The sequence below is a fragment of the Stenella coeruleoalba genome (genome assembly GCF_951394435.1).
Source record: "Stenella coeruleoalba genome assembly, chromosome: 15".
NCBI lineage: Eukaryota > Metazoa > Chordata > Mammalia > Artiodactyla > Delphinidae > Stenella > Stenella coeruleoalba.
In genome coordinates this window covers 81,175,904-81,202,251 of record NC_137161.1, presented here as the reverse complement: position 1 = coordinate 81,202,251, position 26,348 = coordinate 81,175,904, and the positions used below count along the sequence as shown (strand labels likewise).

Here is a 26,348-nt window from a genome sequence, read left to right as displayed (position 1 = left end):
GTACGGTAAGGGCTAAAAATGAGTCAGCAATGGGAGGTGGTGCACAGGCATCTCGGTCACCCAGAAATCACTCGAAGGGAGAGCAGGCGCTCTCGGCAGGGGTCAGGGGCATGTGCCGTGACCCCACCATACCACGGGCCTCAGAAGTTGTTATCGATGTTCCAGACGTCCCCGCTCAGCGCGTTGGCTGCCCCCTGCAGCGTCCAGGTGAGCAGGGCCAGCTGGCGCCGGAAGCGGCTCTCCTGGAAGCCCAGGCCCCGCGCCACCTGGGCCTCCTCCCCAAGGGCCCCAGGGCCACTCGAGCGCAGCAGCCGCACGTGGTCCACCAGGGCACCCAGCGTGTGGTCTCCGCGACCCACGAAGATGTGGCGGAACGGTGAGTCGGCCGCCGACACGTACTGGGACAGGAAGTAGAACTCCACCTGCGCCGAGAAGGGGATGTGGTTGGAGCCCGAACACCAGTTCCAGACCAACCTTGGGACCTCACGCGCGCTTAATAAATATTGTTGAGCAGCCTCTTTAAGTCCCACCTCCCTTCGGCCACCCAATCAGGAATGGCCGTTCTGTAACGTCATCAGTAGTCAGGTAGGATGCGTCCTCCCACTGTGTTTTGGGTTGGATCCCTTTCTTTCTACCCCTTGAGCTTCCAAGCCTGCATCTTTCTTCCTCACCCATTCACTTCCCTGCCCAAAGCCTCAAAGAACCGTCTATCGTCCTGCTGTTCCTCACCTCCCCATACCCCAGTCATTCCTGCCCACCTGCGTGAATGCCCACGACCCAGAGTCAAACGACAAGGGGACAGGCCAGCCCTGATGAAGTGCCTGACTCTGGGTCCTCACCCTCTTGACTCAGATGCTGTTGGTTTTTCCTGAGATGGCCGCGCTCCCAGCCCAGTTCTCCCACCTCTCTGCCAGCCTCTCCGGTTCCTTCTGTTCCCACCTGTGGGCAGGCCCAGGGTTCGACCTCTACTTTCTTCTCTTCTCATTACCTACAATCCAATGGTTTTCAACCCTGGCTGCACATTAGAATCACTTGAGGAAGATTTTAAAATTACCATTGCGTGGGTGCCACCCCAGCAGAATCAGAATCTCTAGGCGTGGTCTCACACACTCATGTCTTCTTAAGTCCTCCACCTTTCACTCAGAGAGCTCATCCACGCCCCTGGCTTCAACTGGGACCTCATGGGGACAACTGCCAAGTCTACTCCACAAATCATCGCCTGGAATCCTATCCCCCAGTCTGCTGGACCTCCCCACTGGGGTAGAGGGTACCCAGCCACAGCCTCACACACATGTAGACACCAACTTCTTCCAAAACCTGACCTTCGCACCCACCTTCCCTCATGAGCACCATGGCGTACCCCAGGTGCCAGGCTCTCAACCTCAAAGGTGAATAAGAGTTGGGTGGACACAGGGTCAGACTTTGGTTTCCAGTTTCTCTTTGGGATCAGACTGCCTGGTCCTTAATTTCAGCTTCACCACTTACTGTGTGATTTTGAATAAGTCACTTAGCCTCTCTGAGCCTCAGTTACTGTGTACAATAATAGCAAACTCACAGGATTTGGAGGAGTCCTACGGGAGGAAGTGAAGTAAAGCCTTAGCACGTGATAGCCCTCCATAAATGGTAGCTGCTATTATTATTCTCCTCCTCTTCCCTCAACACCCAGTCCGTCCATTTTTCCCTCCAAATGTCGCACACCAGCTCAATCCCCTCACCCACCCAGAGCTCAGCTATCACTAACTTCATTCCCTTTTCAAGCCATTTACACTCTGGCCAGGTATTTCCTAAAATTCCACTTTGCCCACATCACTGGCCTGCTCGAAAACCTTCCAACTTTCCTTGATGCCCAGACCCTCAAAACCCAGACATCCTTTTTTTTTTTTTTTTTTTTTTTTGTCTTGCCATGTGGCATGCGGGGATCTTAGTTCCCTGACCAGGGATCGAACCCATACCCCCTGCAGTGGAAGCGAGGAGTCTTAACCACTGGACCACCAGGGAAGTCCCAGAACCCAAACTTCTTATACTGGCATTCAAGTCTCCCCATAGTTGATCCCTAACCCACTCCTCTCCACTCCTCCACAGGGCTTCTGTTCTGGCTCTGCTGGTCTACACACTACTTCCAAGGAAAGCCAGGCCTAGTGCACTGCCATGCCCTTATTCTTGGTGTCTCCATCCTGAAATATGCTCTTTTTGCACCAACCCAAGTTCTGTCTGTTCCTCAAGACCCACATTATAGTCTAAAGCAGGGGTCAGCAAACATTTTTTGGAAAAAGCCAGATCGTAACTATTGTAGGCTTTGCAGGCCACAGTGTTTCTGTTGCAACTACTCAACTTTGCTGCTGTAGCACACAGGCAGCCACACACAATAGAAAAATCAACGAGCATGGCTGTGTTAAAATAAAACTTCATTTACAAAAACAGGTGGCAAGCCAGATTTGGCCTGCTGGCTAGTTTACCAACCCCTGGGTTAGAACCACAAAGTTCCCTGGGTCTGGCCCAGCCCTGTTTGAGGTTCTGAAGCCCTGCATCTTTTACTCTCCAGCCCTGAGTCTGAATCGTGTCCCTTACACACAGAGGCCCTTTATCCCTTGGTGGGCACATTGCAACTTGAGGGATAGGGTGAGGGGGTGTCTTTTTTTGTCTCTAGAGTCTGGCACAGCAGGGGTTAAAGCAAGATCTGTGAATGAGCATGAATCGCCCATTCCAGGAGAAAGGAGCCAGGACCAAAGAGCAAGATGGGTGGGCTTGCGAACAGAAAGACGGTATGAGTGATGCCAAGGGAAGCAGGCAGGGACACAACAGGAAAAAGGAGGGGGGAGAAAGAACAAGACCTTCCCAAACCGCGCATGTGTACACTGCGGGGTCCCGGTTCACCCCACACTCACTGAGGATGGCCCTGCTTATCATTTTGCCCTATAGACTTTTCCCCTCGCCTACAGTCCCTACCCACCCATTTCCAGAGATCAAAGGGCCGCAGGGTTGAGTTCTTGGGGTAAGGAAATGGAAGGAAGAGGATGGGTTGGCACTGGAGCTGGGGTGCAGGCTGCAGGAGGGAATAATAATCTTGTATAACTTTCACATGACACTTCCTCCAGGCAGCCTTTCTGGGTTCCATCCATCTCACCAGAAGTAAGAGAGCTCTCTACGCTCTGAATTGTTTACACCATTTGCATCTCCCAAGCCATAATCCTGTGCCTCTTAGACCATGGACCACCGTGGACATGCTTCTTCTCTCCAGAAGGGAGAGGAGGCGGTGGGTAACCGGAGGGGGCGCGGTTGTCCCAGTTCTGCCATTCGGTGGCCGGGCGACTGTGGCTAAGGGGCTGACCCTCCCTGTCTCATCACTTTGCGGGCCCGCCTCTGTGGTCGCTCCAGCTTGACGGGTCTGTGAGCAAAGCACTGTGAGTCCAGGACTGGGAACGCCCCGAGGACAGGTACAAATGAAAGCGGAACGAGGGTAGGACAGCTCACTGGCGCAGGGCCGAAAGGAGGGGCCCCACGCCGCCGGAAGAGGGCGGGGCGGCGCCGCCGGCCGCGGCCGGGCTGGGCGGGGCCTCACCCGCATAATGCGCACGTTGTACATGCGCGTCAGTCTCTCGTCGCTCTCCTCCGAGCTGTAGATCTCCTTCCGCAGCTTCTCGGCCGCCCGGATGTAGTCCCCCCGCGCCGAGTACACCCACTGGAGGGTCAGCCCGCGGGCCTGAGGGCGAAGGCGCGGGCTGGAGCCAGCGGCAGGGGCCATGACCCTGGCCTAGGGTGGAGGTCCAGGTGCTGGGGGACGGAGCTGGGACCCCGGGCCTGGCAGGAGTGGGGAGGTATAGGGGGACAGAATGCTGGGGGCAGAATGAAGGGAGAGAGAAGACCTGTGCTGTTGGGCGGGTGCTAGCTGGGTCCTAGGGGCTTAGTGACTGGGGCAGGAGTAAAGGGGCCAGGTTGCCAGAGGGGCCCTAGACCAAGGGGAGAGGGGCCAGATCCCCTGGCCCGGGCAGCACTTTAATGGGATATAGCACCCCCCACCGCCAGAAGCCGGGAGCAGGGTTGGCGTCTTGGACCTTGAGGTCCCCAGAGAACTCATTGAGGCTGCCGATGTGCCTGAGGACCACATCCCCATAGCGGCCGAAGTCGAGGGGCAGGAGGTGATCGTGGCTGAGCCGGATGAGGAGCTGCCCGGCGAGCTGGGCCACAGCCTGGGCCACGGCAGGCAGGCGGCCCCGCAGTACCCTGTGCAGGTTCTCATAGGTGTCGTCCTTCGTGTGCAGGAACGGGTACATCGGGCCATCCTGCCGGGACAGGGCGGAGGCTGGCGCGCGGGCACAGTGCGAACAGGCCCAGGGGCTGCTGTTCTGGGGCAGGGCCCGGAAGTCTCACCTCCATGAAGGAGAACTCAACGGCAGGGACCCCCGCAAAGGCCGTGAAGGAATAGGCACTGCTGTCCATGGGCAGCGGCCGGATCCTGGGGATGGACAGGTTGGAGCGCTGTGTGGGTTCAGGGTCCCCCCACATATCCCCCCCAGCTCTCTTCCCTCCCTTCCCTGCCCAACTTACACCTCAGCTTCCCAGCTGTGATTGTTGAACACCACCTGCTCGAAGAGGGTCTGCCCACTGCGGTTAGGAGAGTCCACCTGGGGGCAGGGTGGGGGGCACCAGTCAGGCTCTGGCGGCCACCAGCTTCCCTTCATCCCCCACTGCTGGCCAGGCTCTTACCTGCTTTAGGATGTTCTCGATGAGGCTGATCAGAAGGGGGCTGGTCTTGGCGTGGAACTTGTCATCCCCTGCGGAGAGGGATGCCGGGCTCAAGGCTTGGCCCGGAGGGCAGGGTGCACCAGAGGGGGCCCAGGTGGTGGCACTGCCCCTGCTCACCCAGCACTGCGTTGTCCAGGCTCACATAGACTACGGCTTTGAGGTGCAGCACGCTGAGGTAGCCCTGTGGGTGCGGGGTGTGGAGTATGAAATCCCCCTGCCTCTCCCCACTGCCTGACTACCTGCCCAGGACCCCAGGTTACCTCCAGCCACTCCATGGAGCCCACACTCCCAAAGTCACCACCATCCCAGCTGATGAAGAGAAGACTTCTGCGGGGCCGGAAGCCTGGTGGTGGGGGGGGAAGGAGGGAGGATGGGCTTGGCTGGGGGCCAGGCAAAGACCCACCTCTTTGTCTTCCTCTGTCCTGGTCCCCTGGGATCTCTCCTTCCCTCCCATCAAGCCACCATCCCAGCCCATCTCACCCGGGTCTGCCCTGACTCAGCTGTGTCAGTGACGGGGATTGCTTACATAGGGAATCTCCTGCTTAATCTTCACTCAGACATGGACTATTAGTACTTTCATGTTTAAATGAGGAAATGGGGCTTCCCTGGTGGCGCAGTGGTTGAGAGTCCACCTGCCGATGCAGGGGACACGGGTTCGTGCCCCGGTCCGGGAAGATCCCACATGCCGCGGAGCGGCTGGGCCCGTGAGCCATGGCCGCTGAGCCTGCGCGTCCAGAGCCTGTGCTCCGCAACGGGAGAGGCCACAACAGTGAGAGGCCCGCGTACCGCAAAAAAAAAAAAAAAGAGGAAATGGAGGTGAAGTGACTTGCCCAGGGCCACACAGCCAGGACACGGAGGAGCCAGGTTTGGAGCCCAGGTCTCAGTGGCCACCCTCCAGCCTGTGCTTGTAACTGCCTCTCTGCCCTGTCCTAGCTCAGACCACAGCCCCAGCTGCCCGGCCCAGGCCCAGACCCTGACCTTACCATTGCTCACCATGGAGGAAAAGGTCCGCACCAGCTCCAGCAGTATGGCGGTCCCCACGGCGGACCTGGCTGCTCCTGGGCCCCATGCATCCCTCTGGGCCCCAATGACAACATAGTGATCTGGGGGAGGGGATGTTGGGGCCCACCTCTTACATGGGCAGAACCCAGAGGCTTCTCCCTTGACCCTGGGAGGGTCCATTTCTGCAGGACCCTCACATCTCTGCAGCCCCAGCCCTGCAATCCCTGCTGCCCCTAAAGAGAGTTCCTCTCCTCCCCTTGGCCCTTCCTGGGTGGGCTGCTCCTTCATCACATTGCCTGGGGTCATTCTGGGCTCCATTACCTGCCTGATCGGGGTGCCCCTCTGTTCACAAAGTCCTGACAGGTTTAAAGTCTCTCTAACCCTTCCCACTCACACTCCCACCACCAGCATCCTCATCTGAGCCTCATCACAGGCCTCCCTGTGCCTCTTCCTTCAGTGCTTCTAGGTACCACACTCTTTGGCTCAAGAACCCAATTTGATTCCCCACTGTTATCCACAACAAGTTACGCTTGAAAGGTTCATCTATCTAGTCTGACCTCCCTTTCATGCTGTAACATCACCCAACTTACGCTTGCTCACCTCTGGTGCTAGGGAACTCACTACTGTGCAGAACTGCCCATTCTGTCTTGGGACAGCTTCAACCGTGAGGTCTCCTCACTGCCACCCCCTCAGTTCCAGCCCATCCCCAACTTGCCAGCCTCCCTCCCGCTAACCCCAGCTCCCCTGCTGCAGGGTGTGGGTGGCGCTGGATAAGCGGGCACACCTGGCTCTGAGCGGCCCTCGATGCAGCCAAAGATGTTGCTGATGGGGGTGGAGGCCCTGTGGTTGTTGACCCCTAGGTGCAGGCCTGGCCCAGGGCCCAGGCGATAAGGGGAGACTGGGAGGTGCCCCTGCCATTCCTGGGGGGCCACAGGGCCTTCAAGCTTCCTGGGGAGGGGTAGAGCAGAAAGGGTTAGAAGTGGCAGAGAGTCCCAGGCTATAGAAGAGCCCAAAGCCCCCACTTCACTCTTTCTCTCCCTCACACCCTCTGGCTCCAGCTCTCTGCATCTGTACTCTGCCTGAGGGGCCAGTGCAGCCAGGGCTGCCTTGGACAGTTGTGCAGGTTGTGTCCTGCTCAAGAGTGCCCAGCAGAGGTGGGTGTGATATCCAGCTGGAGCTCCACTCACCAAAGGGCAAGAGGCCGTGCCCACCCAGAAGAGCCACCTTGTTCTGGTTCACCCAAAGGCACCTTACGGGCTAGCTGCAGCCTACCTCTCCCTGCCTCCTCCCCTCCTGGTCCCCACATGGCCCCCACCTCAGTAGGAGGGAGGCAGTGTCCGCGCTGATGGGCTGGGCTGGGATGCTGGGGAGGCCCGAGGACTGGACCGGAGGGAACTGGGTTTGATTGAAGGAAGGGAAGCCAGGTGTGTAGGGATCTCCTGTTCCCAGGTGCACCTGTGGGGAGAGGGTTGCCCACACTGAAACTGTGAGCCGGGCTCCCCAGAATAGGGCGCCAGCCTCATCCTAGGCAGGCTGTGCAGCCCTGGGACCACAGGAAGGCACTACTGGCTCCCCGAGACTCACATGTCCATACACAGCCCGGTGGCTGGACAGGCTAAGCTTGTGTGGGCCCTGGGAGAAGTCTGCCGGGTCCGGGTATATGAGCACTCCTTGGGCCCCAAAGTCCTGGGCACTGGCCACCTGGGGAAGGGAGGTGGCTAAAGGACCCCTTCTCCCAGAGAAAACGGATTTATAAAGGCTGAAGGAGCAAGTGAAAGTGGAATGGCACGGCCTCTGATCAGCCGTGGATCCACAGAGAGGCTGTGGCACCCCCTGGACCTCGCCTTCTGCCCTCCCGCAGTGCCTCGGCAGCCCCCAGACCTCACTGTACCCCACATCCCCTCCTGTTTCTGTTCCCCACCCCAACCTCCTGATTTTGTTCCCTGCCAACGGTTTCTTACGACCCATTTGGTTCTTCCTTTTCTCTCTGTGACCGCCTCCTAGACGCTTCCTATTTGCCGCCATCCGATCCTCGGACTTCCCAGCCGGCACCCTCCCCGCTCCGCCCCAACCCGCATCCAGGGTCCCTCACCTTCTGGGCAAAGTTGATCACCCCCAAGCGCACCAGCAGGAGGCGCCCCTTCGGCTCCACGCCCCGGGCCCGCAGGTCCTGCAGGTCCTCCGGCCGCCCGTAGTGGGCGTACACCAGCTCTCCCTGGGGAGGAGGATGGGGAGGGCAGTGAGGCGCGCCCCTGCTCCGCCGCCAGGGAAAGTGCACGCTGCCCCATCCTGGGGACCGGGCAGGAGGCGCTCACCGTGGCGTTGCCCGTGGCGCTGTAGGGGCAGTAAACGTCCGGGTCCTCCAGTGGCAGCTGCTCCCCATGCTTCCCGGCGGCATCCACCCAGTGCAGGGCGTTGGGGTGAGCCCTGAGGAGCGGGGGTGGTGAGCGACCCACCCACAGGCCGCCCACCCCTCCTCGCCCCCCAACCCCACCCCATGCACTCACGGGTCCGGGAACTGCAGCCCCACGTAGTGCGTGTCCATCCACACGTGGTCCAGCTTCTGGCTCAAGAGCACCGCGCGGAGGTCCTGAACCAGGGCTGCCATCCCGGCCGAGCCGGCTACCCTTTCCCGAAGGCTGGTTTGCCTGCGCAGGGAGAGGGGGGATTGGGGCGCGGGAGGAGAGAGGGGCAGGGACTTCTGGGGACCTGGAGGAGAGGGCGGGAGCAGGGGAAGGATGCCAGAGGTGTGGGGTGGCCCCAGCCCCGGGCAGTGAGGGGCTCTTAAGGCTCTCCTGCCATCACTACCAGGGTTGCGCTGGAGGGTCTCCAGGGCCTCCTTCTGCTGAAACCTCAGCTTCTGATAGCCAGGGGTCCTGTCCACCACCCCTTAGGTTTTTCACAGGTCAGGCCAAACTCACCAGTCTACCTACTGTCCCCTCCACACATACACAAACTAGCGTGTGCTTTGCCCCAGGCATGAAAACACTTTTCTTCCAAAGGGCTATCTGGGCAGAGGTGAGGGGCCCTGCATCTCTCTCATCCTCCAGCTGGGCCTAATGGAGACACCTTGCACCAAGGTTGCCGGTGGAATCTGGGGTCACTTGTCTGGTTGGAGACCTCACCCTGTCTTCTTCCATAGTCACCACCTAACTAGCCAGCCTGCTGTCACTGGAACGATCCCTGATCTTCCATTTGCCTGTGCCAGCACGGCCCCTGCATGGCCTCTCTCTCAACCAGCTCCACCTGTGCTCTTTCCATGGCAAACAAACTTCCCTTCTCAGCATCAGCACCGAATACCCCTTCTACCTTTTGCCTTGGCAGAAACCTGGCTGTCCCTTGGGAGGCCAGGTCTCCTTCGGGACATGTGAAAAAAGCAGCTCAGGCTCTCATACCACCCAGGCCCAGAGAGGAGGTGTGCTTCTGGCTCCACTGTTCACGTTTCTGACCACGAAACTCTCTTCCGTCAAAGTCCCTGCCATCCAGCAGTCCCACCCTCTGTCCTTCCTCGCTGCTGTTATCTTTTAGCCAATTGGTCACTTAGCCACTTTCAGTGAAGACTTTGGCATCTGGCCAGCCACTTCCCTGGCCACATCCTGGATCTTGTCCCCAGAACTCCATCTCTGGAATACTGATCCAATTTACTGAACACCTACTAAGCGCTAGGCATGGTGGTAGGTGCTGGAGACTGCAAGATAAATAGGACACAGTTTATCATATAAATCTTAAAAGTTCCAGAATCTCACTCCCTGACCGGAGCTTTTCAGGTTGGAACTCACTCCCTTAGTCTCACTATACCTGTTCTGCAACTCCTTGGAGCACTCCACACTGTCCAATTTCTCCATGTCTATCAGCTCCTCCCTGGTTTCCCTTCCTTCCCCAACCAACCTAGAGTCATACATCACCTCATTGCCCACTCCCTCTCACTGCTCCCGTCTTGCCTCCCTGCCCTTTGATGGCATCCACAGTGCCACCCCCCACCCCCGTAGATCTGTCAAACCATCTACTTGCTCAGGCTGTACCCAGACTACTAAGTGTTGCTCAACAGAAAAAAAAACAACAAAAACCACCATACATGTAGGGACTTCCCTGGTGGCGCGGTGATTGGGAATCCACCTGCCAATGCAGGGGACACGGGTTCAAGCCCTGGTCCAGGAGGATTCCACATGCTGCAGAGCAACTGAGCCCATGTGCCACAGCTACTGAGCCCACACGCCACAACTACTGAAGCCCATGTGCCTAGAGCCCGTGCTCCACAACAAGAGAAGCCACTGCAATGAGAAGCCCGCACACCACAACGAAGAGTAGCCTCCGCTCTCTGCAACTAGAGAAAGCCCACGCGCAGCAATGAAGACCCGATGCAGCCAAAAATAAATTAATTAATTTAAAAACCAAACCAAAACAAAAAAACATGCACGTTGTTGATGCCACAGATTCAAGCAAAATGGATCCAGCAGTGTATCAACAAATAATAATACACTTCGATCAAGTTTATGTTGATCTCATGAAGATAAGGAAATCTATTAATACAAATGACTACATAAACTTTAAAGAAGAAAAATCGTGATCATATCAATACATTCTGGAAAAATATTTGAAAAAAATTGATTCTTGTTCCTCCTTTCCTGATCATTAAAAAAAAAAGAAAAAGTCTCAGTAAGTTAGGAATAGAAGGAAACTTCCTTAATTTGCTTTTAAAAACCTAACTGGGGGAATTCCCTGGCGGTCACTGCCGAGGGCCCGGGTTCCCAAAAAAAAAAAGCGACAATGACAAAGTATTAGAAAAACATTCCTATGAAAGTTAGGAACTAGGCAAGGATATTTACTATCTCATTACCTAAATTCATGTCCTCTCCAATGCAATAATAAATGAAAAAGATATAAAAGATATATGCATTGGAAAAGAAACTATGCGTCTCTCACTAAATATAGATTATATAATTTTCTACTTAGGAAACCCAGGAAAACCCACTGAAGAAATGATTCCTGACCTCTTCTCTGGACCTACCCGAGCAGCTCCATCCCAGTAGGAAAAGGTGACCTCAGCAGGACAAAAGAAATGCTAGCCTGCTCACGCTGGGCTGGCAGACCCCACAGATTGGGGGATGGTCTTTGCCCACACATACATTTGCTTCTTTTTCTGATTCCCTAAGTCCCCCCTTCTCAGAGCCCCCCAGAGCTCCCCACTGCCACAGGTCAAAATCCAAGCGCCTCAACGTGGCATTCAAGACTTTTCTGGGTCTGTCCCACTTCATATGTGGATGCTGGAGCCCTCTGTGCTCATTCAGGCAGCTCCCTCAGCTTCCAAATATGTCATCTGCTGCCCTCCCTCCCCTCAGCTCCAAACGCCTTCTATCCTTCCCAGGACCACTGAACAGGGAGGCCAGGGCGGCAGGTGGAAGGACTCAGGGTCCCGGGTGAAGAGGAAGGGAGGCTGAGTCTGAGCAGATGATGGTTTTTGAGGGCCTGGAATGGGACTGGCTGATCCTCACCTGATGGTATCTTCCAGACGCCCCTCCCCCAGGTGCCGCAGAAACATGGCCTGGAGGTCGCTCCAGTACAATGTGCCCTGGTGGGAGTCCGGGCTCAGCTCATGGTTCATGTCCTCGCTGACCACCATCACGTCATCCCCACATGCCTGGCAGGACCCCCGGAAGACCACGTAGCCCAGGAGGAAGGCTGGTGGGTGGCAAGATGGAGAGTCTCCTTGTGCCCCTCTCTGGACCCCAGATATCTCCCCCAGCCCAGCCCCTCCACTGGGGGTGGGGATGACTCTCACCCCCAGTGAAGATCAGTAGGGCTGTCAGGACCAGGTAGGGGGTGGCTCTTCGTCCTGCTGCTGCCCAGAGTCTGGGGTTTTGCCGAGCTGGTCGAGAGCCCAGGGGCTCGGGGCCCCTCAGCTCCATGGGGAAGAAGTGGGCCGGTGGCTCGGTCCCCTCCTCCCTGTCTTCCTCTTCCTCCTCCAGGGGCCCCTGCTGGGTGCCCTCCACACGCTTGTAGATGGTCTGAGAGGGTCCTGGGGACAACCTTTGCTGTAGGGGCGTGGTGGACATGAAATCGGGGAAAGAGGCCTGGAGGATGGGGAGGAATCTGGCGATAACAGGGTCAGTGACTTTGGGGTGCCATGGGCACAAGGCAGGGGAGAGGGCCCCAAGAAGCAGGCTGGGGGGGAGAGTAGGAGGTAGGGAAGGGGAGGGGCCCGCCTTGGGGTTTGGGAGGGGACTGAGGACCTGGAGAGAAGGCCTAAGGGTCCCCCAGCCCCACGCTATCTTACCGCTCTCTGGAGTAGACCCCAAAGCCGCTCCATGCTCGTGCCCCTCCTGAGCCCTGCAGTCTGCCCCCCACCCCCAGTGATAAACCGTTTGTGGGAGCCCCAAGAGGCCCCTTATCAGCCCTGGCAGGCAGCCTGAGCCCAGGCCCTTCTCTGCCTCCCCCGTCCCAGGGTGGGGGCACAGTCCGGGCTTCAGTTCAGCCTTCCAGACACGGCCCCCAGCCCAGGCTAGAGGATGAGGGGCTGTGCCCTCCCCTGCCAATCCCTCCGCAGTCCCACTCCTGCCCTCTTCTTGCAAAACAATCAATTTTTTGGCCTTGGGGCAGACTTTGGCCTCTAGTTCCCGTCAAGGCTGGGGGAGGAGGGCTGATGGCTGGGGAAGGCGGAGATATGGATGCCTCTTCCACCCTCCTGCTTCCTCCCTTCCCAATGTCCTCGGGGACCCCTTCCTAAGCTCCCCACCATGAACACCTCTGCCCCTTCCTCATCTGCCTTGCGGGCTCCCCAATACCCAAGCCCTGTAACACATTAGCTGCCCTCCCAGTGGGATCCTTAGCTGAAGGGGCCACAGTGGTGTGACCTGGGGTTTGGCCTGGCCATGTGGGTGCCTGTCCCGTTGGAATCAGGCTGCAAGGGGGGTCCAGGCTCCTGCTAGCTGCTGGGGAGGGAGGTGCATGGGTGGGAGCACATGGTCAGGCAGGGCCGGTGAGTGCTCCAGGATGGGGATCCTGCCTGGAGTCAGCGATCTGTGGGTCAAGGCCCACCAGGCATCAGTGGAAAGAATCCTGGCCAAGGCACGGGCAGAGCTGGGTAACGTTGGACAAGTGATGGTCCTCCCTGGGCACCTGTGCCTCTTTGGTTACCAGAGGACTTGGACCACACGGGTTTCTATCTCTCTGGGGTCTGGGGACCTCAGAACACAGGCACAAACTACTAAGTTTCACCTACAGTTTCAGGCAGGGGGCAAGGAGCTCTGGAATGGAAGGGCTCAAGGGCCCGCTGTCGGGGTCTTCCTGGGAGACCTCAGTTCCTACCCAAGTTGGGAGAGAAGTTCTGAGCTGCTGGGGAGTACCGGTGCCACATTCCCTGCCCCACTCTTGTCACCGCCTAGCGCCCCGGAAAAGACAGCGCAGTCCCGTCTCACCTGAGCTGTGGGTCCAGGGGTGCTTAAGTGCGGCCTCTCGGGAGGCCCGAGGCCCCGCCCACCCGAGACCCCACCTCCGGCCACGCCCAGGCCACGCCCCTGGGCCGGCTCCTCGGCTCCGCCCCGCCCCTACCGCCGCATCCTCTCTCCGGCTCCCACTTCCCGCCGCAACTCAGCTCCTCGCTGGGCGCCTAATTGAGCGACTCTCCCGGGTTCTCGCTGCGTGATCCTCCCTGGATTGCGGCCCCTTTGAAACCTGAGGCATCCGTGGCTCCTACGGCTCTGCCCCCGCCCGCAGACCTTGCCCTGGCGTCCACCGTGCGATTCCGAATGGGTATAGGTGTGGTCCTCCCTTCTCCTCTCTCCAGACCCCTGCCCCCACTGCCCACCCCCAAAGAGGCCAACTTTTTTTTTTCTTAAAACATTTTTACTCCTTTCAACCCAGAAACATCACAGTCTAAGAGGACGAGTGGGGAAGGGAAGAAAAGCGGGCGCTGGGAGCGTTGGGGGCTTCGGTCTGCGCTGGCGGAGCAGAGGTGGGGGAAACCATCTCCTTGCTTTCGCGTTCCCTCCCCCACCGCTGCAGGCGGGCCTGTGGACGGGGAGCGGGCGCCCTCAGGGGCACTTCCGCTCCACACACTGCTTCCCGCCCTCCTCATATTCCTGCTTGGAGATCCACATTTGCTGGAAAGTGCCCTGGGTCGGGGGGGAGACATCGGCGGTCGGGGAGGCTCTGGAGAGAGGGAGAAGCGCCTCCCCACACGCCTCCCGCGCAGGCTCGACCCCTCGGAACCTCCTCCTCTCAAGCCCACAGCCCTCCCGCAGCCACCAACTTGCCCCATCTTCCTGTCCCCATCTTCCTGTCCCCTCCTTCGTATTCAGAGGGCGAATACCTGCTTCATATCGTTCAATCCACGATTCATTCATTCAACAAGTATTTATTGAGCACCAGTCTGCCCGGGGCCGAGGGCTGTTCTCGAGCTGGGAGGTGGAGCTTACAGCCCCAGGCCAGCCAACCGGCGCCCCAACACTCCACATCCATTCTCCACCAGATACCCTATCACTCCGTCAGGCCTTCCAAACACGCCAAGTCGCCCTCCATCCCAAGAAAAATCTTTCCTCCTCCCTCCCCACCATTCCGACACCACCTAACATCAGGATATTAGGATGTCGTCACTTTGGCGCCCCACCTCCACCCTCCCGCTGAAACAAGCTCCTTGAGGGTCTCCAGCCCTGGCATTTCAGACTGTACCCTCTCTGTGGTTGTCCTGCCTCTGCCTGAAAGTTAGTGTGTGTGTCCCTGCTTCTGTCCCTTGGCGTGTCCAGGAAGAACACACCTTCCTGGACCAGGTCATTCCCCTCCCTTCTGCTCACGTGCCAAGGCCCCACCCTTCCCACCATTTCTGGTTTCCAGTGCAGATCTCTGCGCTGAGTTCCAGACCCAAATACAGTAAGGCCCCTATGTACCAACGAGTTTCCTTCTGAGAGCATGTTCTTAAGTCCAATTTGTTTCTAAGTCTAACAAAGTTAGCTAGGTACCCAACTAACACAATCGGCTATATAGTACCGTACTTTAATAGGTTTATAATACTTTTCCCACAAGTATATTATGTCTGCTGAAATAAATATAGATACTAGGGATCCAAAGAAATCATGAAGACCACACATAATACTGAACGCAGTTTTAACAAATGTCACAGTGGAGTAACTGGATTAAAAAGATGATATCTGATTTTTATCTATCATTCCAATATCTATAATATCTAATGTACATTCCTATTCAAAATTCTTCAGAGTGAAATTATTTTATGGGCTTGAAGTATAATTTTTAAAGAAATATTTTATGCTAAGGTTGCATATTCTAAGAAGTTCTGCACTAGTGCCAATGAAATGAACACTTCTATTTTTTACAAGTACTGTACTACTGTACTCTATACAGTACTGTACAGTAAAGTACACAAAAGCAAATCACTTGTGGAGGATGCACGCATGTGACAATGTACGCCAGACACGTGAACTAACTATGTGATTGGACATGCGAACATTCGCATCTTTGAAAGTTCGAAACCCGAAGGTTCGTAAGTAGGGGACTTACTGTACTCAGCTGTCTTTGGACACCTCCTCCTCAGTGTCCCCTGGGACCTCACCCTCAACATGTCCACAACTGTGTTCACTATCTTCGCCCACACCTGCCCCAAACCTGCTTCTCTGGTCATTCTCACCTTCTACAGTTGCCCTGTCCAAATCCAGTGGCCATTCGCTACATGGAACATTTGAAATGGAGCTATTGAGCACTTGAAGTGTGGCTAGTCCGAAATGAGATATGCTCCACATGTCGAACATATACCAGATACTGAAGACTAAACCCAGGGAAAAGAATGTAAAACATCTTAACTTTTATATTGATGGCATATTGAAATGATAATACTTTGGATATATTGGATTAAATACAATATATTCTTAAAACTTAATTTCACGTGTTTCTTTGGACTCTTTTTAATTATGGCTACTAAAACATTTTAAATGACCTATGTGGCTCACATTACATTCCTCTTGGACAGCACTGCCAGGATCTAGCATCCTGGGCCTCGTCCTTGAGCCGGTTCCCTCTTACCTCGCATATCCAAACAGTGTCCACATTCTGTCAGTCAGACCTCTGATAAGCTTTCAATTCCACCCCGATATCTGCTCCGCCGTCAAACGCAGGTCACAGTGGAGACCACAGCAGCCCTCTCCAATCCACTCTCTGCTCTGCAGCCCAAGTGAGTTCACTCAACTCAGATCTCACAGCATCTGCCCACTGCCTTTGGCCTTGCCTAGCTCCCCCCAGGAGCCAAGCACCCTCTCTCCCACTTCGCCTCATAAGTTCTTACTCACTCTTTCATCTCAGCTTGAGTGTCCCTTAGAGGCCCTTCATGACCCCTGAACAAAATCACGTCTTCCTTTGAAGGAACACCCCACACTTTGTGATGACCTCCTGTTTAATCGTCTCGGCTTCCAGACTGTTCCCACGCACAGAGGCGGGGACTAGGTCGGGCTGTCTGTCCACTTCAGGTGCACAGGAGGCCCTCAACAACTGTGTGACTGACACATTCTCAGCCCTGAGCTAATTTCAGGGGTTCAGACTCCTGTCACTCTGACCATTGTTTCTGTCTCCTTGGGGGCACACACTCTAGTGGATATCCTCCTTGTCCTGTCATGGCCCTGCTGTCCCACTCTATGTGGCTGACACCTGCACCCCCAGATGCAGTTTGCATCTTCACCTCTCGCTCAGCGTCTTGCCTCTACCCCAGCAGCTGGTCCAGACTGAACTCCCCACCTACCGCCCCAGAACCAACCTGCCAGCCTCCTTCTGTTTGCCCCTTGCTCACCACCCCATCCCCACTGCTACCCATTCCATGACTCCAGGACAATAGGAAGAACCTCCTGGCAAGGTCCCCTCACATCTGGCTCATACCCTGATCCCCAAAGACTCATGTCTGACATAACCTTCCCAAACGTGCCTGTGGCCATCACATCACCTTGCCCCAAACCTTCAGGGTCTCACCCTGGCACACAGGGCCACCACAATCTCATCCCAGCCAACCTCTCCGGCTTCCTGTCCTCCGCTCCCTGATTTGTGTCCTGATGTGGGATCCACCTTTCTGGGAGCAGTGACTGCCCTTTCATAAATGTTTGTTGAATGAATGAATGAGGAGGCAGGCAAGGCGATGGGGGCTGTCTGGATCTGCCCTTCCCCACATTCAGCGCTAGGCCAGGCCCCTCCCCTCTCACCAGTGAGGCCAGGATGGAGCCCCCGATCCAGGGGCTGAACTTGCGCTCCATGGTGCTGTTGCTGGCGATGAGCTTCAGTCTCATGCTCTGGGGAGAAAGAGGGGCTGAGGGAAGCAGACACCTGGCTTCTGGGAAGGGACAGGGCTGGGGGTAGGGAAGACTGGGAAGCCACAGCAGGAAGGGGCCACTCTGGTGGCCAGAACGTTTGCTTGATGTGTGGGGAGGAGGAAGGACTTGGTCCTGAAGGGCTGAGCCAGGACTGGAGTCCAGGGCCCTGGCCAGGGGTGGGTTCCTACCGGTGGAGTCTTCTGGGAAAGCTCTCGATTGAGCCTGTCAGTGAAGCCTTGGAGCAGCGTGTTCCCACCAGTGACAATGACACTGCCGTACAGGCCCTGAGAGCAGGGAGGAGGAGTGAGCAGTCACGGGACAGCCCCTCCCCCCCCAGCTTCTCCTGGGCCCCTCTGCCAAGACTCAGGCTTGGGCCTCACCGGGCGAATGTCAATGTCGCACATGCCGATGCTGGTGGTCACCACGTGGCCCACACCTAGCATGGTGTTCCCCGAAAGGCCCTGCAGAGAAAGGTGACTGGGCTTCGGGCCCTCTGTCCCCTCTCCCAGACCTCTGTGATCCTTCCCAGCTTCTCCCACACCCCGGGATCCAGGGCCCTCCACCCAGCCCCACCTTGACATTGGAGGGATCAAACAGGCCCTCAGGGATGCGGAGCCGCTCCGCACCATAGTCTGTGTTGTAGCCATTGGGCATCTCGTAGTGCACTGTGGGCATCTGCGCAGCCACCCTGCCCAGGAAGGAGCAAGACTCTGCTTGGGGGTGCTCCCAAAAGACCAGCGGTCCCCGCTGAGCTCCAGGCCTGCCCCCTTTCCACCCCCCACCCCCCAGCCATGAGCTGCACTTACTGCTCGTCATAGGGAGAGTCCGAGACCTGCAGCACGGAGGCCTGGAAGTCCTGGATCACCTCCTGAGAACCCAGGGAGGTGGTGAGGGCTGGGTTCCCATCTCAGGGCACACCCCACTCCACCTGCTGGGCCTCTGTCCCTCCCCGCGGCTCATGGCAGGGGACTAGGAGGTGGGGGGCGCGGGGGTTTGGGGGGATTTCGCCAGCGCCTCACATTGCACATGTAGTTATGCCAGGACTTGGAAACCTGGGGTAACTTCTCCTTCTTCTTCCAGTTTGGGGGGGCGCCCTCCCGTACGGGCTCCTGTGGGGACACAGCCTGTGAGCACCCTACCCCATCCCACACTGGCCCAGCCTACCCTGACCACACCTGCCAGCTCTGCAGCTAATGGGCACTGGGTTCTCTGCTCTGTTGCCCGGAAAAGGTGTTTCTCCCCGTTCCCTGTTAGAGGAGAGAGAACGGGGAGAGCCCATCCCCACAGATGCCATGTGTGCAGCGGGTACAGCTGATCTGAAAGGCTTTGGTCAGAGAACACTGAGAGCCTGGGGAATCCAGTAGGCGGCCAGACCTTAAGGAAACAGCCTTTTACGGATCCATGTTCCACGTGGGGATCCCTTGCATGCAGTGTCTCATTTAACACTCGCGGCAGCCCTACATGCTGTTATTCCATTTTACAGGGGAGGAAACTGAGGCTTGGGAGCTTCAGTCTCATGCTCTAGGTCACACAGCTCTTCTGTGGCAGAAGCAGACCTTGAACCTGGGTCTACTGGACACCAGTACCCACCACGCTGGCCCTCACATACACATCCTGCTAGCAGTTGGCTGTGGGACCTCGGCCATATCCCTCAGCCTGTCCAGATCTCTGATGCCTCAATTGCAAATTGAGGCCTGAGGGTCCTTCTGGGGCCTGGCTGCTCCCCACCCTGATATCTGACGGGTCAGTGTCCAGGACATCCCAGAGGCCCCACCTTGGCTGCGATCATGTAAGGCGGGATGATATCAATTGCCATTTCCTGGAAGAGCTCTCGGCACTGCATGGAGATGAAGTCCCCTGCCAGGGGTGACTTGACAATGCCTGGAAAGGAGGGGGTGTCAGGACCTGGTCCCTCAAGGCACCCCCGACCCCTGCCGAGGCCCCACCTTGCTGCAGGACGTAGCCATCGTGCACTGGAATGGCCGTGGTGTGGGTGGCCCCACTGTCCAGCACCAGACCTGTGGAGCGTCCATTTGCAAAGCTGGTGTGGGATGGGTAGGTCAAAGAGACAGCAGCAAGAGGGGGCTGGGACCCGAGTCTGGCCTAGTCACTCTCTTCTTTCCTGGATCCAGCCCATTCCCAGTCTGCAAATCTCTCCTTCTAGTTTGCGACCCATCTGCTAGAGAAAGGCAGCTGAGACCCTTGTCACTTTTTTCTTGTCCGAATCACACTCTCTCCCTCTATTCCTTCCTTTTGAGCTCCCAGCCTCTCTTTAGGTTTAGTTCTATGTCCCATGGGCTCTCTGAAATTAGGGGCTATATCGCCCCACCGCCTAGCATAGGGTTCAATGCAAGGCAGATCCTTAAATAAAATAAATGCTGATTGGTTGCTTGGGAAGGGAACAAACACCTCAGTGTCATATACCCTTCCCTCCTCCCTCCAGCCCCAGCCCCTGCTGTCTACTTGTCCTTACTCTCAATGCCCAGCCTGATCCAAGGAATGGGAAAGGGCTGCTGAGCTGGCCACCCCAAGGTCCAAGGCGCTTAGCCCCCAGGGGCCCTCTGCACTAATGGGGCTCAGGGGGCTGTCTGCCCATCCAGGATATTACCCTCCATAGAATCAGGCCCAGCCTCCAGCTCAGAACGCCACACACCCCACCCTGACCCTCCACTCCGGCAGAGTAGCTTAACCCAGTGGATACGCAGTAAGCACAGCTGTCTTGCACAAGAAGAAGGCAGGAATGTTGTACTGCTCGAACATCAGCTCCGTCAGCTTCTCCCGCTTGGCCCGTGTGTTCCACTGAGGAGAAAGGGCAAGAGGGGAAGATTCAGGAAGGGAAAGGCACCGATCCACGTACATACCCGCCACCCCAACACGTATCTTGCGCTGAGGACAGAGGGCAGGTCCCCTGACCCTCAGAGATCTTTAGAATGTGAGAACTATAAAGAGCTTTAAAGATCACAATTCAAACTCAACTGAAGAAAACAAAACTCAGGGAGGGAAACTGGCCCAGATCACACAGAAAGCTCTCGGTAGAGCTGAGTCTAGAGTCACAGTCTCTTGACTCGTAGCCCAGGACTCTTGATTGTGCACTACGCACTTCAGCACCCCCACCCCCAGCCGCCAGTACATCCCTCCTCTTCACTCTAATCATCTCAGAGGCAAGAAAGCTGAGGAAGAAGATTTCTGGGTAAAAATGTTGGATTGAATACAAACATCTACTTTTATTCCCTCCCAAGTTCCCAGCAAAACTATAATAGAGCGGGAATTAATTTAAAAAACAACAACAAAAAAACCCCAAACTCACAAAAGCCAACAGGCACATAAAAAGATGCTCAGGGCTTCCCTGGTGGCAAAGTGGTTGAGAGTCTGCCTGCTGATGCAGGGGACACGGGTTCGTGCCCCGGTCCGGGAAGATTCCACATGCCGCAGAGCGGCTAGGCCCGTGAGCCATGGCCACTGAGCCTGTGCTCCACAACGGGAGAGGCCACAACAGTGAGAGGCCTGCGTACCGCAAAAAAAAAAAAAAAAAAAAGATACTCAATATTTTTGGCCATTAGGGAAATGCAAATCAAAAGGACAATGAGATTCCACTTCACACCCACTAGGGTGGTGATAATAATTTAAAAACAAGACAAAATGAAAAAACAGAGAATAACAAGTGTTGGAAAGGATGTGGAGACATCAGAACCCTTGTCCACTGCTGTTGCGGAGGTTACATGGCTCAGCTGTAGAAAATGATTGGCAGTTCCTCAAAAAATTAACATAGAATTATCACATGCCCCAGCAATTTCACTCCTAGTTATACACCCAATGGAATTGCAAACAGGTGCTCAAACAAATCCTTGTACACAGCTGCCCACAGCAGCTCTATTCACAACAGCCAAGGTGGAAATAACTCAAATGTCCATCAGCAGATGAACGGTAAAACAAATTGTGGTATATCCATACAATGGAATATCACTCAGTCAGCTACAACATAAATGAACCTCGAAAACATTAATACAGACATAAAACGTCACATACTGTATGATTCCATTTATATGAATGATCCAGAATAGATATAGCCATAGAGACAGAAAACCAACTGATGGTTGCCAAGGGCTGGGGGCAGGGGGAGTGGAGAGAAACTGCTAAATGAAAATGGGTTTTCTTTGGGGGTGATGAAAATGTGTTTTTTTTTTTTTTTTTTTTTTTTCAGTACGGGGGCCTCTCACTGTTGTGGTCTCTCCCGTTGCGGAGCACAGGCTCCGAACGCGCAGGCTCAGCGGCCATGGCTCACGTGCCCAGCCGCTCCACGGCATGTGGGATCTTCTCGGACCGGGGCACGAACCCGTGTCCCCTGCATCGGCAGGCGGACTCTCAACGACTGCGCCACCAGGGAAGCCGATGAAAATGTTTTGAAACTAGATAGAGGTGATGGTTGCAGAACATTGTGAATGTATTAAATGCCACTGAATTTTTAACTTAAAAAAGGTTAATTTTATGTCATGCGAATTTTACCTGAAAGAGAGACAGAGAGGCATAAACCCTTAAAGCTTCAGAAGAACAAGAAATGAGAAAACAGCAACAAATTTTTGAAGGTTGGAAATCAGTTAGGTGAGCAGTAACTGACTTAACAGATTCAAGAATGCTGACTCCTAAACTGGTAGTGGAAAAAGCCAACAACAGCCTGTGCTAAATGGCAGAATCCTCACAGGGATTGGGAATTGGTAGTTTCAGGTAGCTCTGGAAGTGGAAGGAAAGGGGAAATAAAATAAGATTGTTTAAAACTATTCAAGTAACAGATCCCTAAACTCTCATCCTAATTCCATGGCACTAGGCTATTGCCCACTCCAACCTCAGCAGAAGAGTGGAAATTTATTCTCTGGAGAGAGTAAAACTGAAGGGCTCTGAACTGGTGGGACACTTGTCACTGTTGGGAGTGAGGACACTATACTTAAAAGAGGGGAATTAAGTGATGCCATGCATATTGAATGCTGATAACATCAGCCCTATTTGCTCACTTGGCTTCCAGAAAGGGGTTGGGCAGTCCTGTCTTCAGGTTGGAAGTCTTCCCTGTGAGTTACATCAAAGATCTAAAGATGCAACATCCCAGTCAGACCATCCTATAACAAAGACTGCAGTCAGCAAGTCCCCCTACCCAATCAGCTTTTTAGTCCCCCATTCCTAAACATATGTGGACAACCAAGGATTTGTGGAAATTTGAGAAAAACCTAGGAAATGAGATAAAGACTCCCAAGAAAGGGCAGGGAAAAAAAGCAACTTGGAAGAACAATAAGTATACAAGGAGATGAAAACTTCCAAAGACAAAACTAATAATATCCCTATGAGATAACAAATAATATTGCACCCATGAAATAAAAATAGGATGCTCTAAAGAGTAACATTCATGGAATAATAAAGACCTCCCAGAAAATAAAAATACAGGAGCAGGAATGAATTAAAAACTCAATAGGGGCTTCCCTGGTGGCGCAGTGGTTGAGAGTCCGCCTGCCGATGCAGGGGACGCGGGTTTGTGCCCCGGTCCGGGAAGATCCCACATGCCGTGGAGCAGCTAGGCGCATGAGCCATGGCCTCTGAGCCTGTGCGTCCAGAGCCTGTGCTCCACAACGGGAGAGGCCACAACAGTGAGAGGCCCGTGTACAGCAAAAAAACAAAACAAAACAAAAACCAAAAAACCCCAAAAAACTCAATAGAAGAGGTGAAAAACAAAGTGAGGGAATATCTTGGAAATAAGAGGAAAAAGATAAAGAGATGGAAAACATAACAGAAAAGACGAGAACATTAGGAGACCAGTTCAGGAGGTACAAAATCCAAATAATAGGATTTCTCAAAAGAGAGAATAGAGAAAATTGAAAGAAATAAATCATCAAATAAGTAATTAAATTTTTTTCACTGAGTTGAAAGGCATAGGTTTCCAAAATAAAGTGACACACTGGGTGTCCAGAGCCATGTACAAAAATAAACCCATATAATATTGTGAAATTGTAAAACACTGAGGACAAAGTGAAAATTTTATAAACTCTAAGAAAGAAAAATAAGTTACACCAAAGGATCAGGAAATAAATGTTTTTGGCCTTCTTGATGGTAACAGTAGATGCTAGAAGACATTGGAGAAGTGCCTTCAAGATTCCAAAGAAAAATGATTTCCAACCTGGAGTGTTATACCTAGCTAAACTATCAATCCAAGGTTAGACATGCAAGGTGTCAAAAATGTTACTTCTTATGACCTTTCTAAGGCAGCTAGTGGAAAATGTGCCCCATAAAAACAAGGAAGAAAATAAAGGAAAGGAGTCATGTGATACAGGAAACAGGACTTCTAATACAGGAGAGGGGCAAAGTGTTTCCTTAAGATGATGGTGAAGGGAGATGTCAGGATGATAGCTACATCTTCTGTGTAGAAGGTAACTAGTCCAAAGTAGAGCAGGTCAGTGGGCTCCTGAGGAGATTTCTTGAAGATGAAATTGATAGAACACCTTAAAGAATTAATGTCTTGAGAAAAGATATAGATAACTGATGAATAATTTAGGGCCACATTATTAAGTAGACAGAAAAACTAAGGAAAACAGAACCAAGACAATTTTCAGTGCTAGAGAAAACAAAAAGTTGCACAGGAAAGGAAAATAAACCACAGTTCATTGCCTGGTTCAGGCCTGATTAGCATACATAATAATAAGAGTGTAAATACTGAATATTGATCTTAAAAAAACCCAAAACCCTAAACTACAACTGTACTTTAGGTAAGAAATAAGAAATGTGTGTGGTGTGGGCTGGGGAGGAAAGGGAGCCCAATGCTCATTTTCTATAGTGGGAAATCCACAGATAATGTTTAAAGCTAAAAAATTCACAATCAGCAATTTAAGTGTGATATTTAGAGATATAAAAGGTAATGGCGGGAGTTCCTGGTGGTCCAGTGGTAAAGAATCTGCCTTACAATGCAGGGCACATGGGTTTGATCCCTGGTCTTGGAACTAAGATCCCACATGCTGCAGGGCAAACAAGACGACACGCCTCAACTAGAGAGCCCATGCGCCCTGGAGCCTGCATGCCACAATGAGAGAGAGAAAATACGCACACCACAACTAGAGAGAACCTGTGGGCCACAGCGAAGAGCCCGTGCCGCAATGAAAGATCCAGCATGCCGCAACTAAGATCCAACGCAGCCAAATAAATAAATAAACAGGGGCTTCCCTGATGGCGCAGTGGTTAAGACTCCATCTGCCAATGCAGGGGACATAGGTTCGAGCCCTGGTCCAGGAAGATCCCACATGCCGTGGAGCAACTAAATCCGTGTGCCGCAACTACTGAGCCTGCACTCTAGAGCCCGTGAGCCACAACTACTGAGCCCACGCACCTAGAGCCTACGCTCCGCAACAAGAGAAGCCACCGCAAGAAGCCTGCGCACTGCAACAGAGAGTAGCCCTCACTCACTGCAACTAGAGAAAGCCTGCACGCAGCAACAAAGGCCCAACGCAGCCAAAAATAAATAAATTCATTAAGAAATAATAATAAATAAATATTTTTTTAAAAGGTAATAGCAAAAAAAAAAAAGCTAAAAGAGAGAAGAGCAATTGCCTCTGGAAAAGGGGCAATAGAAGGAGGAGGCTATGAATGGCATTTTTTTTCTTAACATACTTTATAAAACAAATTGATTCTTTACATGTATATATAATATTGACAAAGAATGTAAGTTAAAAGGTCATAAAAGGACTTGGGGTGGTGGGGCAGTGTATAAGGTTGACTGGGGGAAGGGCAAGTGGATAGAGCTGGAGGAGAGAGGAAGGCATGGAGACTAAACCAGGGAGGAAGGAAAGTGGTTGAAGATGATGGAGTTGGAAGGAAAGTTTGAAAAGCGAAGTGGAGTGAGTGATGGCTTGAGGAGAGAGGTGAATGGTGGGCCCCAGGGCTTGACTAGCAGCTGGATGAGGCACTTACCGGGGCCTCGGACATGAGCACTGGGTGTAGATTTGGCTCAGACTTGACGTGTTTGCTGTAGGTGTGATCCAGGATCGCACGGAAGCACTCCCAGTCCTCGACTGGGGCCAGGAGACCAGTGGAGAGATGAGGGTGGGCAGGCAGGAGTCCAGGGACAGGAAGGAAAGGAAGGAGGGAAGGAAAATCCGGGGGAGGGGAAATAAGACAAGCTCCAGCAGAAGTCCCCCCTTCCCAGGAATCTGGTGGCCCCTGGTTAGGAACCAGGCAGCTGTGGGAAGAAGTAAGGGCATCCCTGGGACTTGGGTCGCTGCAAGGAAGACTCTGTGGATGTGGGGTGCTGTGCCCCAGGTTGTTGGGTGTGGGCTCTGAGTCTGTGTCAGGAGGCAGTGGGTGGGGGCCCCGTACTCATGCCATTCTTGAGGGGTGACATGACCTCCGCTCCATCCCGAGGCACGTGGAGGGCATTGGTGTCGATGTGAAAGATCTTCCCTTTCTTCTCCTTCTCCCCCTCCAACTCCAGCCCGCCCCCCTCCTCCGCGGCCAGCAGCCCCACTGTGGTGGGAAAGTCAGCCTGGAAGGGGGCATGGGCGGAGAGAAATCAATCTCTTGCCCGGTTCCAGGCCCATGGCAGGGCCCTCAGCCCACCCCTGGGTTTACTCCCTCATTCCCACTCAGCAAAGCTTCTCTCTGGGCTCCGAGAGCCCTGGATCACTGGGAAGCCTGGAGGGGAGCCCTAGGTTTTGGGGAGGGGGCTGGAAGGCTCACCTTGGGGCAGTCCTCCCCAGCGTACCCAGCGCGGACTGAGAAGGAGCCAATGTCAAAGACCAGCGCCCCCACCTCATCTGTGCGGGGAGACAGACTTGTGAGGGGATCTCTCCCAAACTCTCTCCTCTTGGATTGTTCCGAAAGGAGGTCAGGGCAGAGCCACCTTCAACGCCGGACGGTGCGGGTGGGAGCTCGGCCAACAGTTTAGGGTCCTGGGAGTGGGGGTCAAGACCCCAAAGTCCCTTTCTGCTCAGTGGCCGTTTTCAGGCCACTCTCCTTGCTGGGCTGGGGGCCGGGCGGTGGTGGGTTGAATGGTAGAGAGGTTGGGCCCGGTGCGCGCGAACGTCCGGGGGCGGGGGTCGAAGGTGGGAGTGGCGCAGGACACAAACCAGGGGCTAGACCTGCTCGAGCGCCGAGGTGCCAGGCCCCAGGGTGCCCAGAGCTTGGGTCTCGCGGGTTCGGGGCGCTGGGATTCGGGCGAGGCCGCGCCAGGCTGGAGAGCCCGAAGCCCGAGGCTCGCTCACCTCCGCCGTAGACGCCCCCGCTCATAGTGCCCTCAGCGCTGCTCGCGGCCCGTGGGCAGCGGCGGGATCAGCACCGAGG

The 26,348-nt window shown here is 54.6% G+C and overlaps 2 protein-coding genes across 2 annotated transcripts; both read right to left on the bottom strand.

Moving 5' to 3' along the window:
* Positions 1 to 140: 140 nt before the first annotated feature.
* On the bottom strand, positions 141 to 12,067 carry TFR2 (transferrin receptor 2; the record flags this gene model as incomplete). The annotated part of the gene is made up of 18 exons (XM_079944950.1): positions 12,020 to 12,067; positions 11,525 to 11,777; positions 11,238 to 11,424; positions 8,253 to 8,393; positions 8,061 to 8,172; positions 7,838 to 7,960; positions 7,330 to 7,446; positions 7,061 to 7,200; positions 6,530 to 6,693; positions 5,727 to 5,846; positions 5,004 to 5,086; positions 4,861 to 4,924; positions 4,705 to 4,772; positions 4,546 to 4,622; positions 4,369 to 4,453; positions 4,053 to 4,280; positions 3,560 to 3,700; positions 141 to 422 (listed from the first exon to the last, which is right to left on the bottom strand). Exons 1-18 carry the CDS (start codon positions 12,050 to 12,052, stop codon positions 141 to 143), a joined length of 2,418 nt encoding a protein of 805 aa, XP_079801076.1. The 5' UTR covers positions 12,053 to 12,067.
* Positions 12,068 to 13,595: 1,528 nt separating this feature from the next.
* Positions 13,596 to 26,294, bottom strand: ACTL6B (actin like 6B; the record flags this gene model as incomplete). The annotated part of the gene is given in 17 exon segments (XM_079946223.1): positions 13,596 to 13,752; positions 16,935 to 17,021; positions 17,231 to 17,326; positions 17,423 to 17,503; positions 17,616 to 17,730; positions 17,849 to 17,910; positions 18,062 to 18,151; positions 18,817 to 18,923; positions 18,989 to 19,083; positions 19,744 to 19,841; positions 24,981 to 25,081; positions 25,386 to 25,568; positions 25,571 to 25,607; positions 25,609 to 25,628; positions 25,631 to 25,688; positions 25,692 to 25,822; positions 26,270 to 26,294. Coding segments are annotated over 17 exon segments (1,521 nt in total). The 3' UTR covers positions 13,596 to 13,617.
* Positions 26,295 to 26,348: the final 54 nt, after the last annotated feature.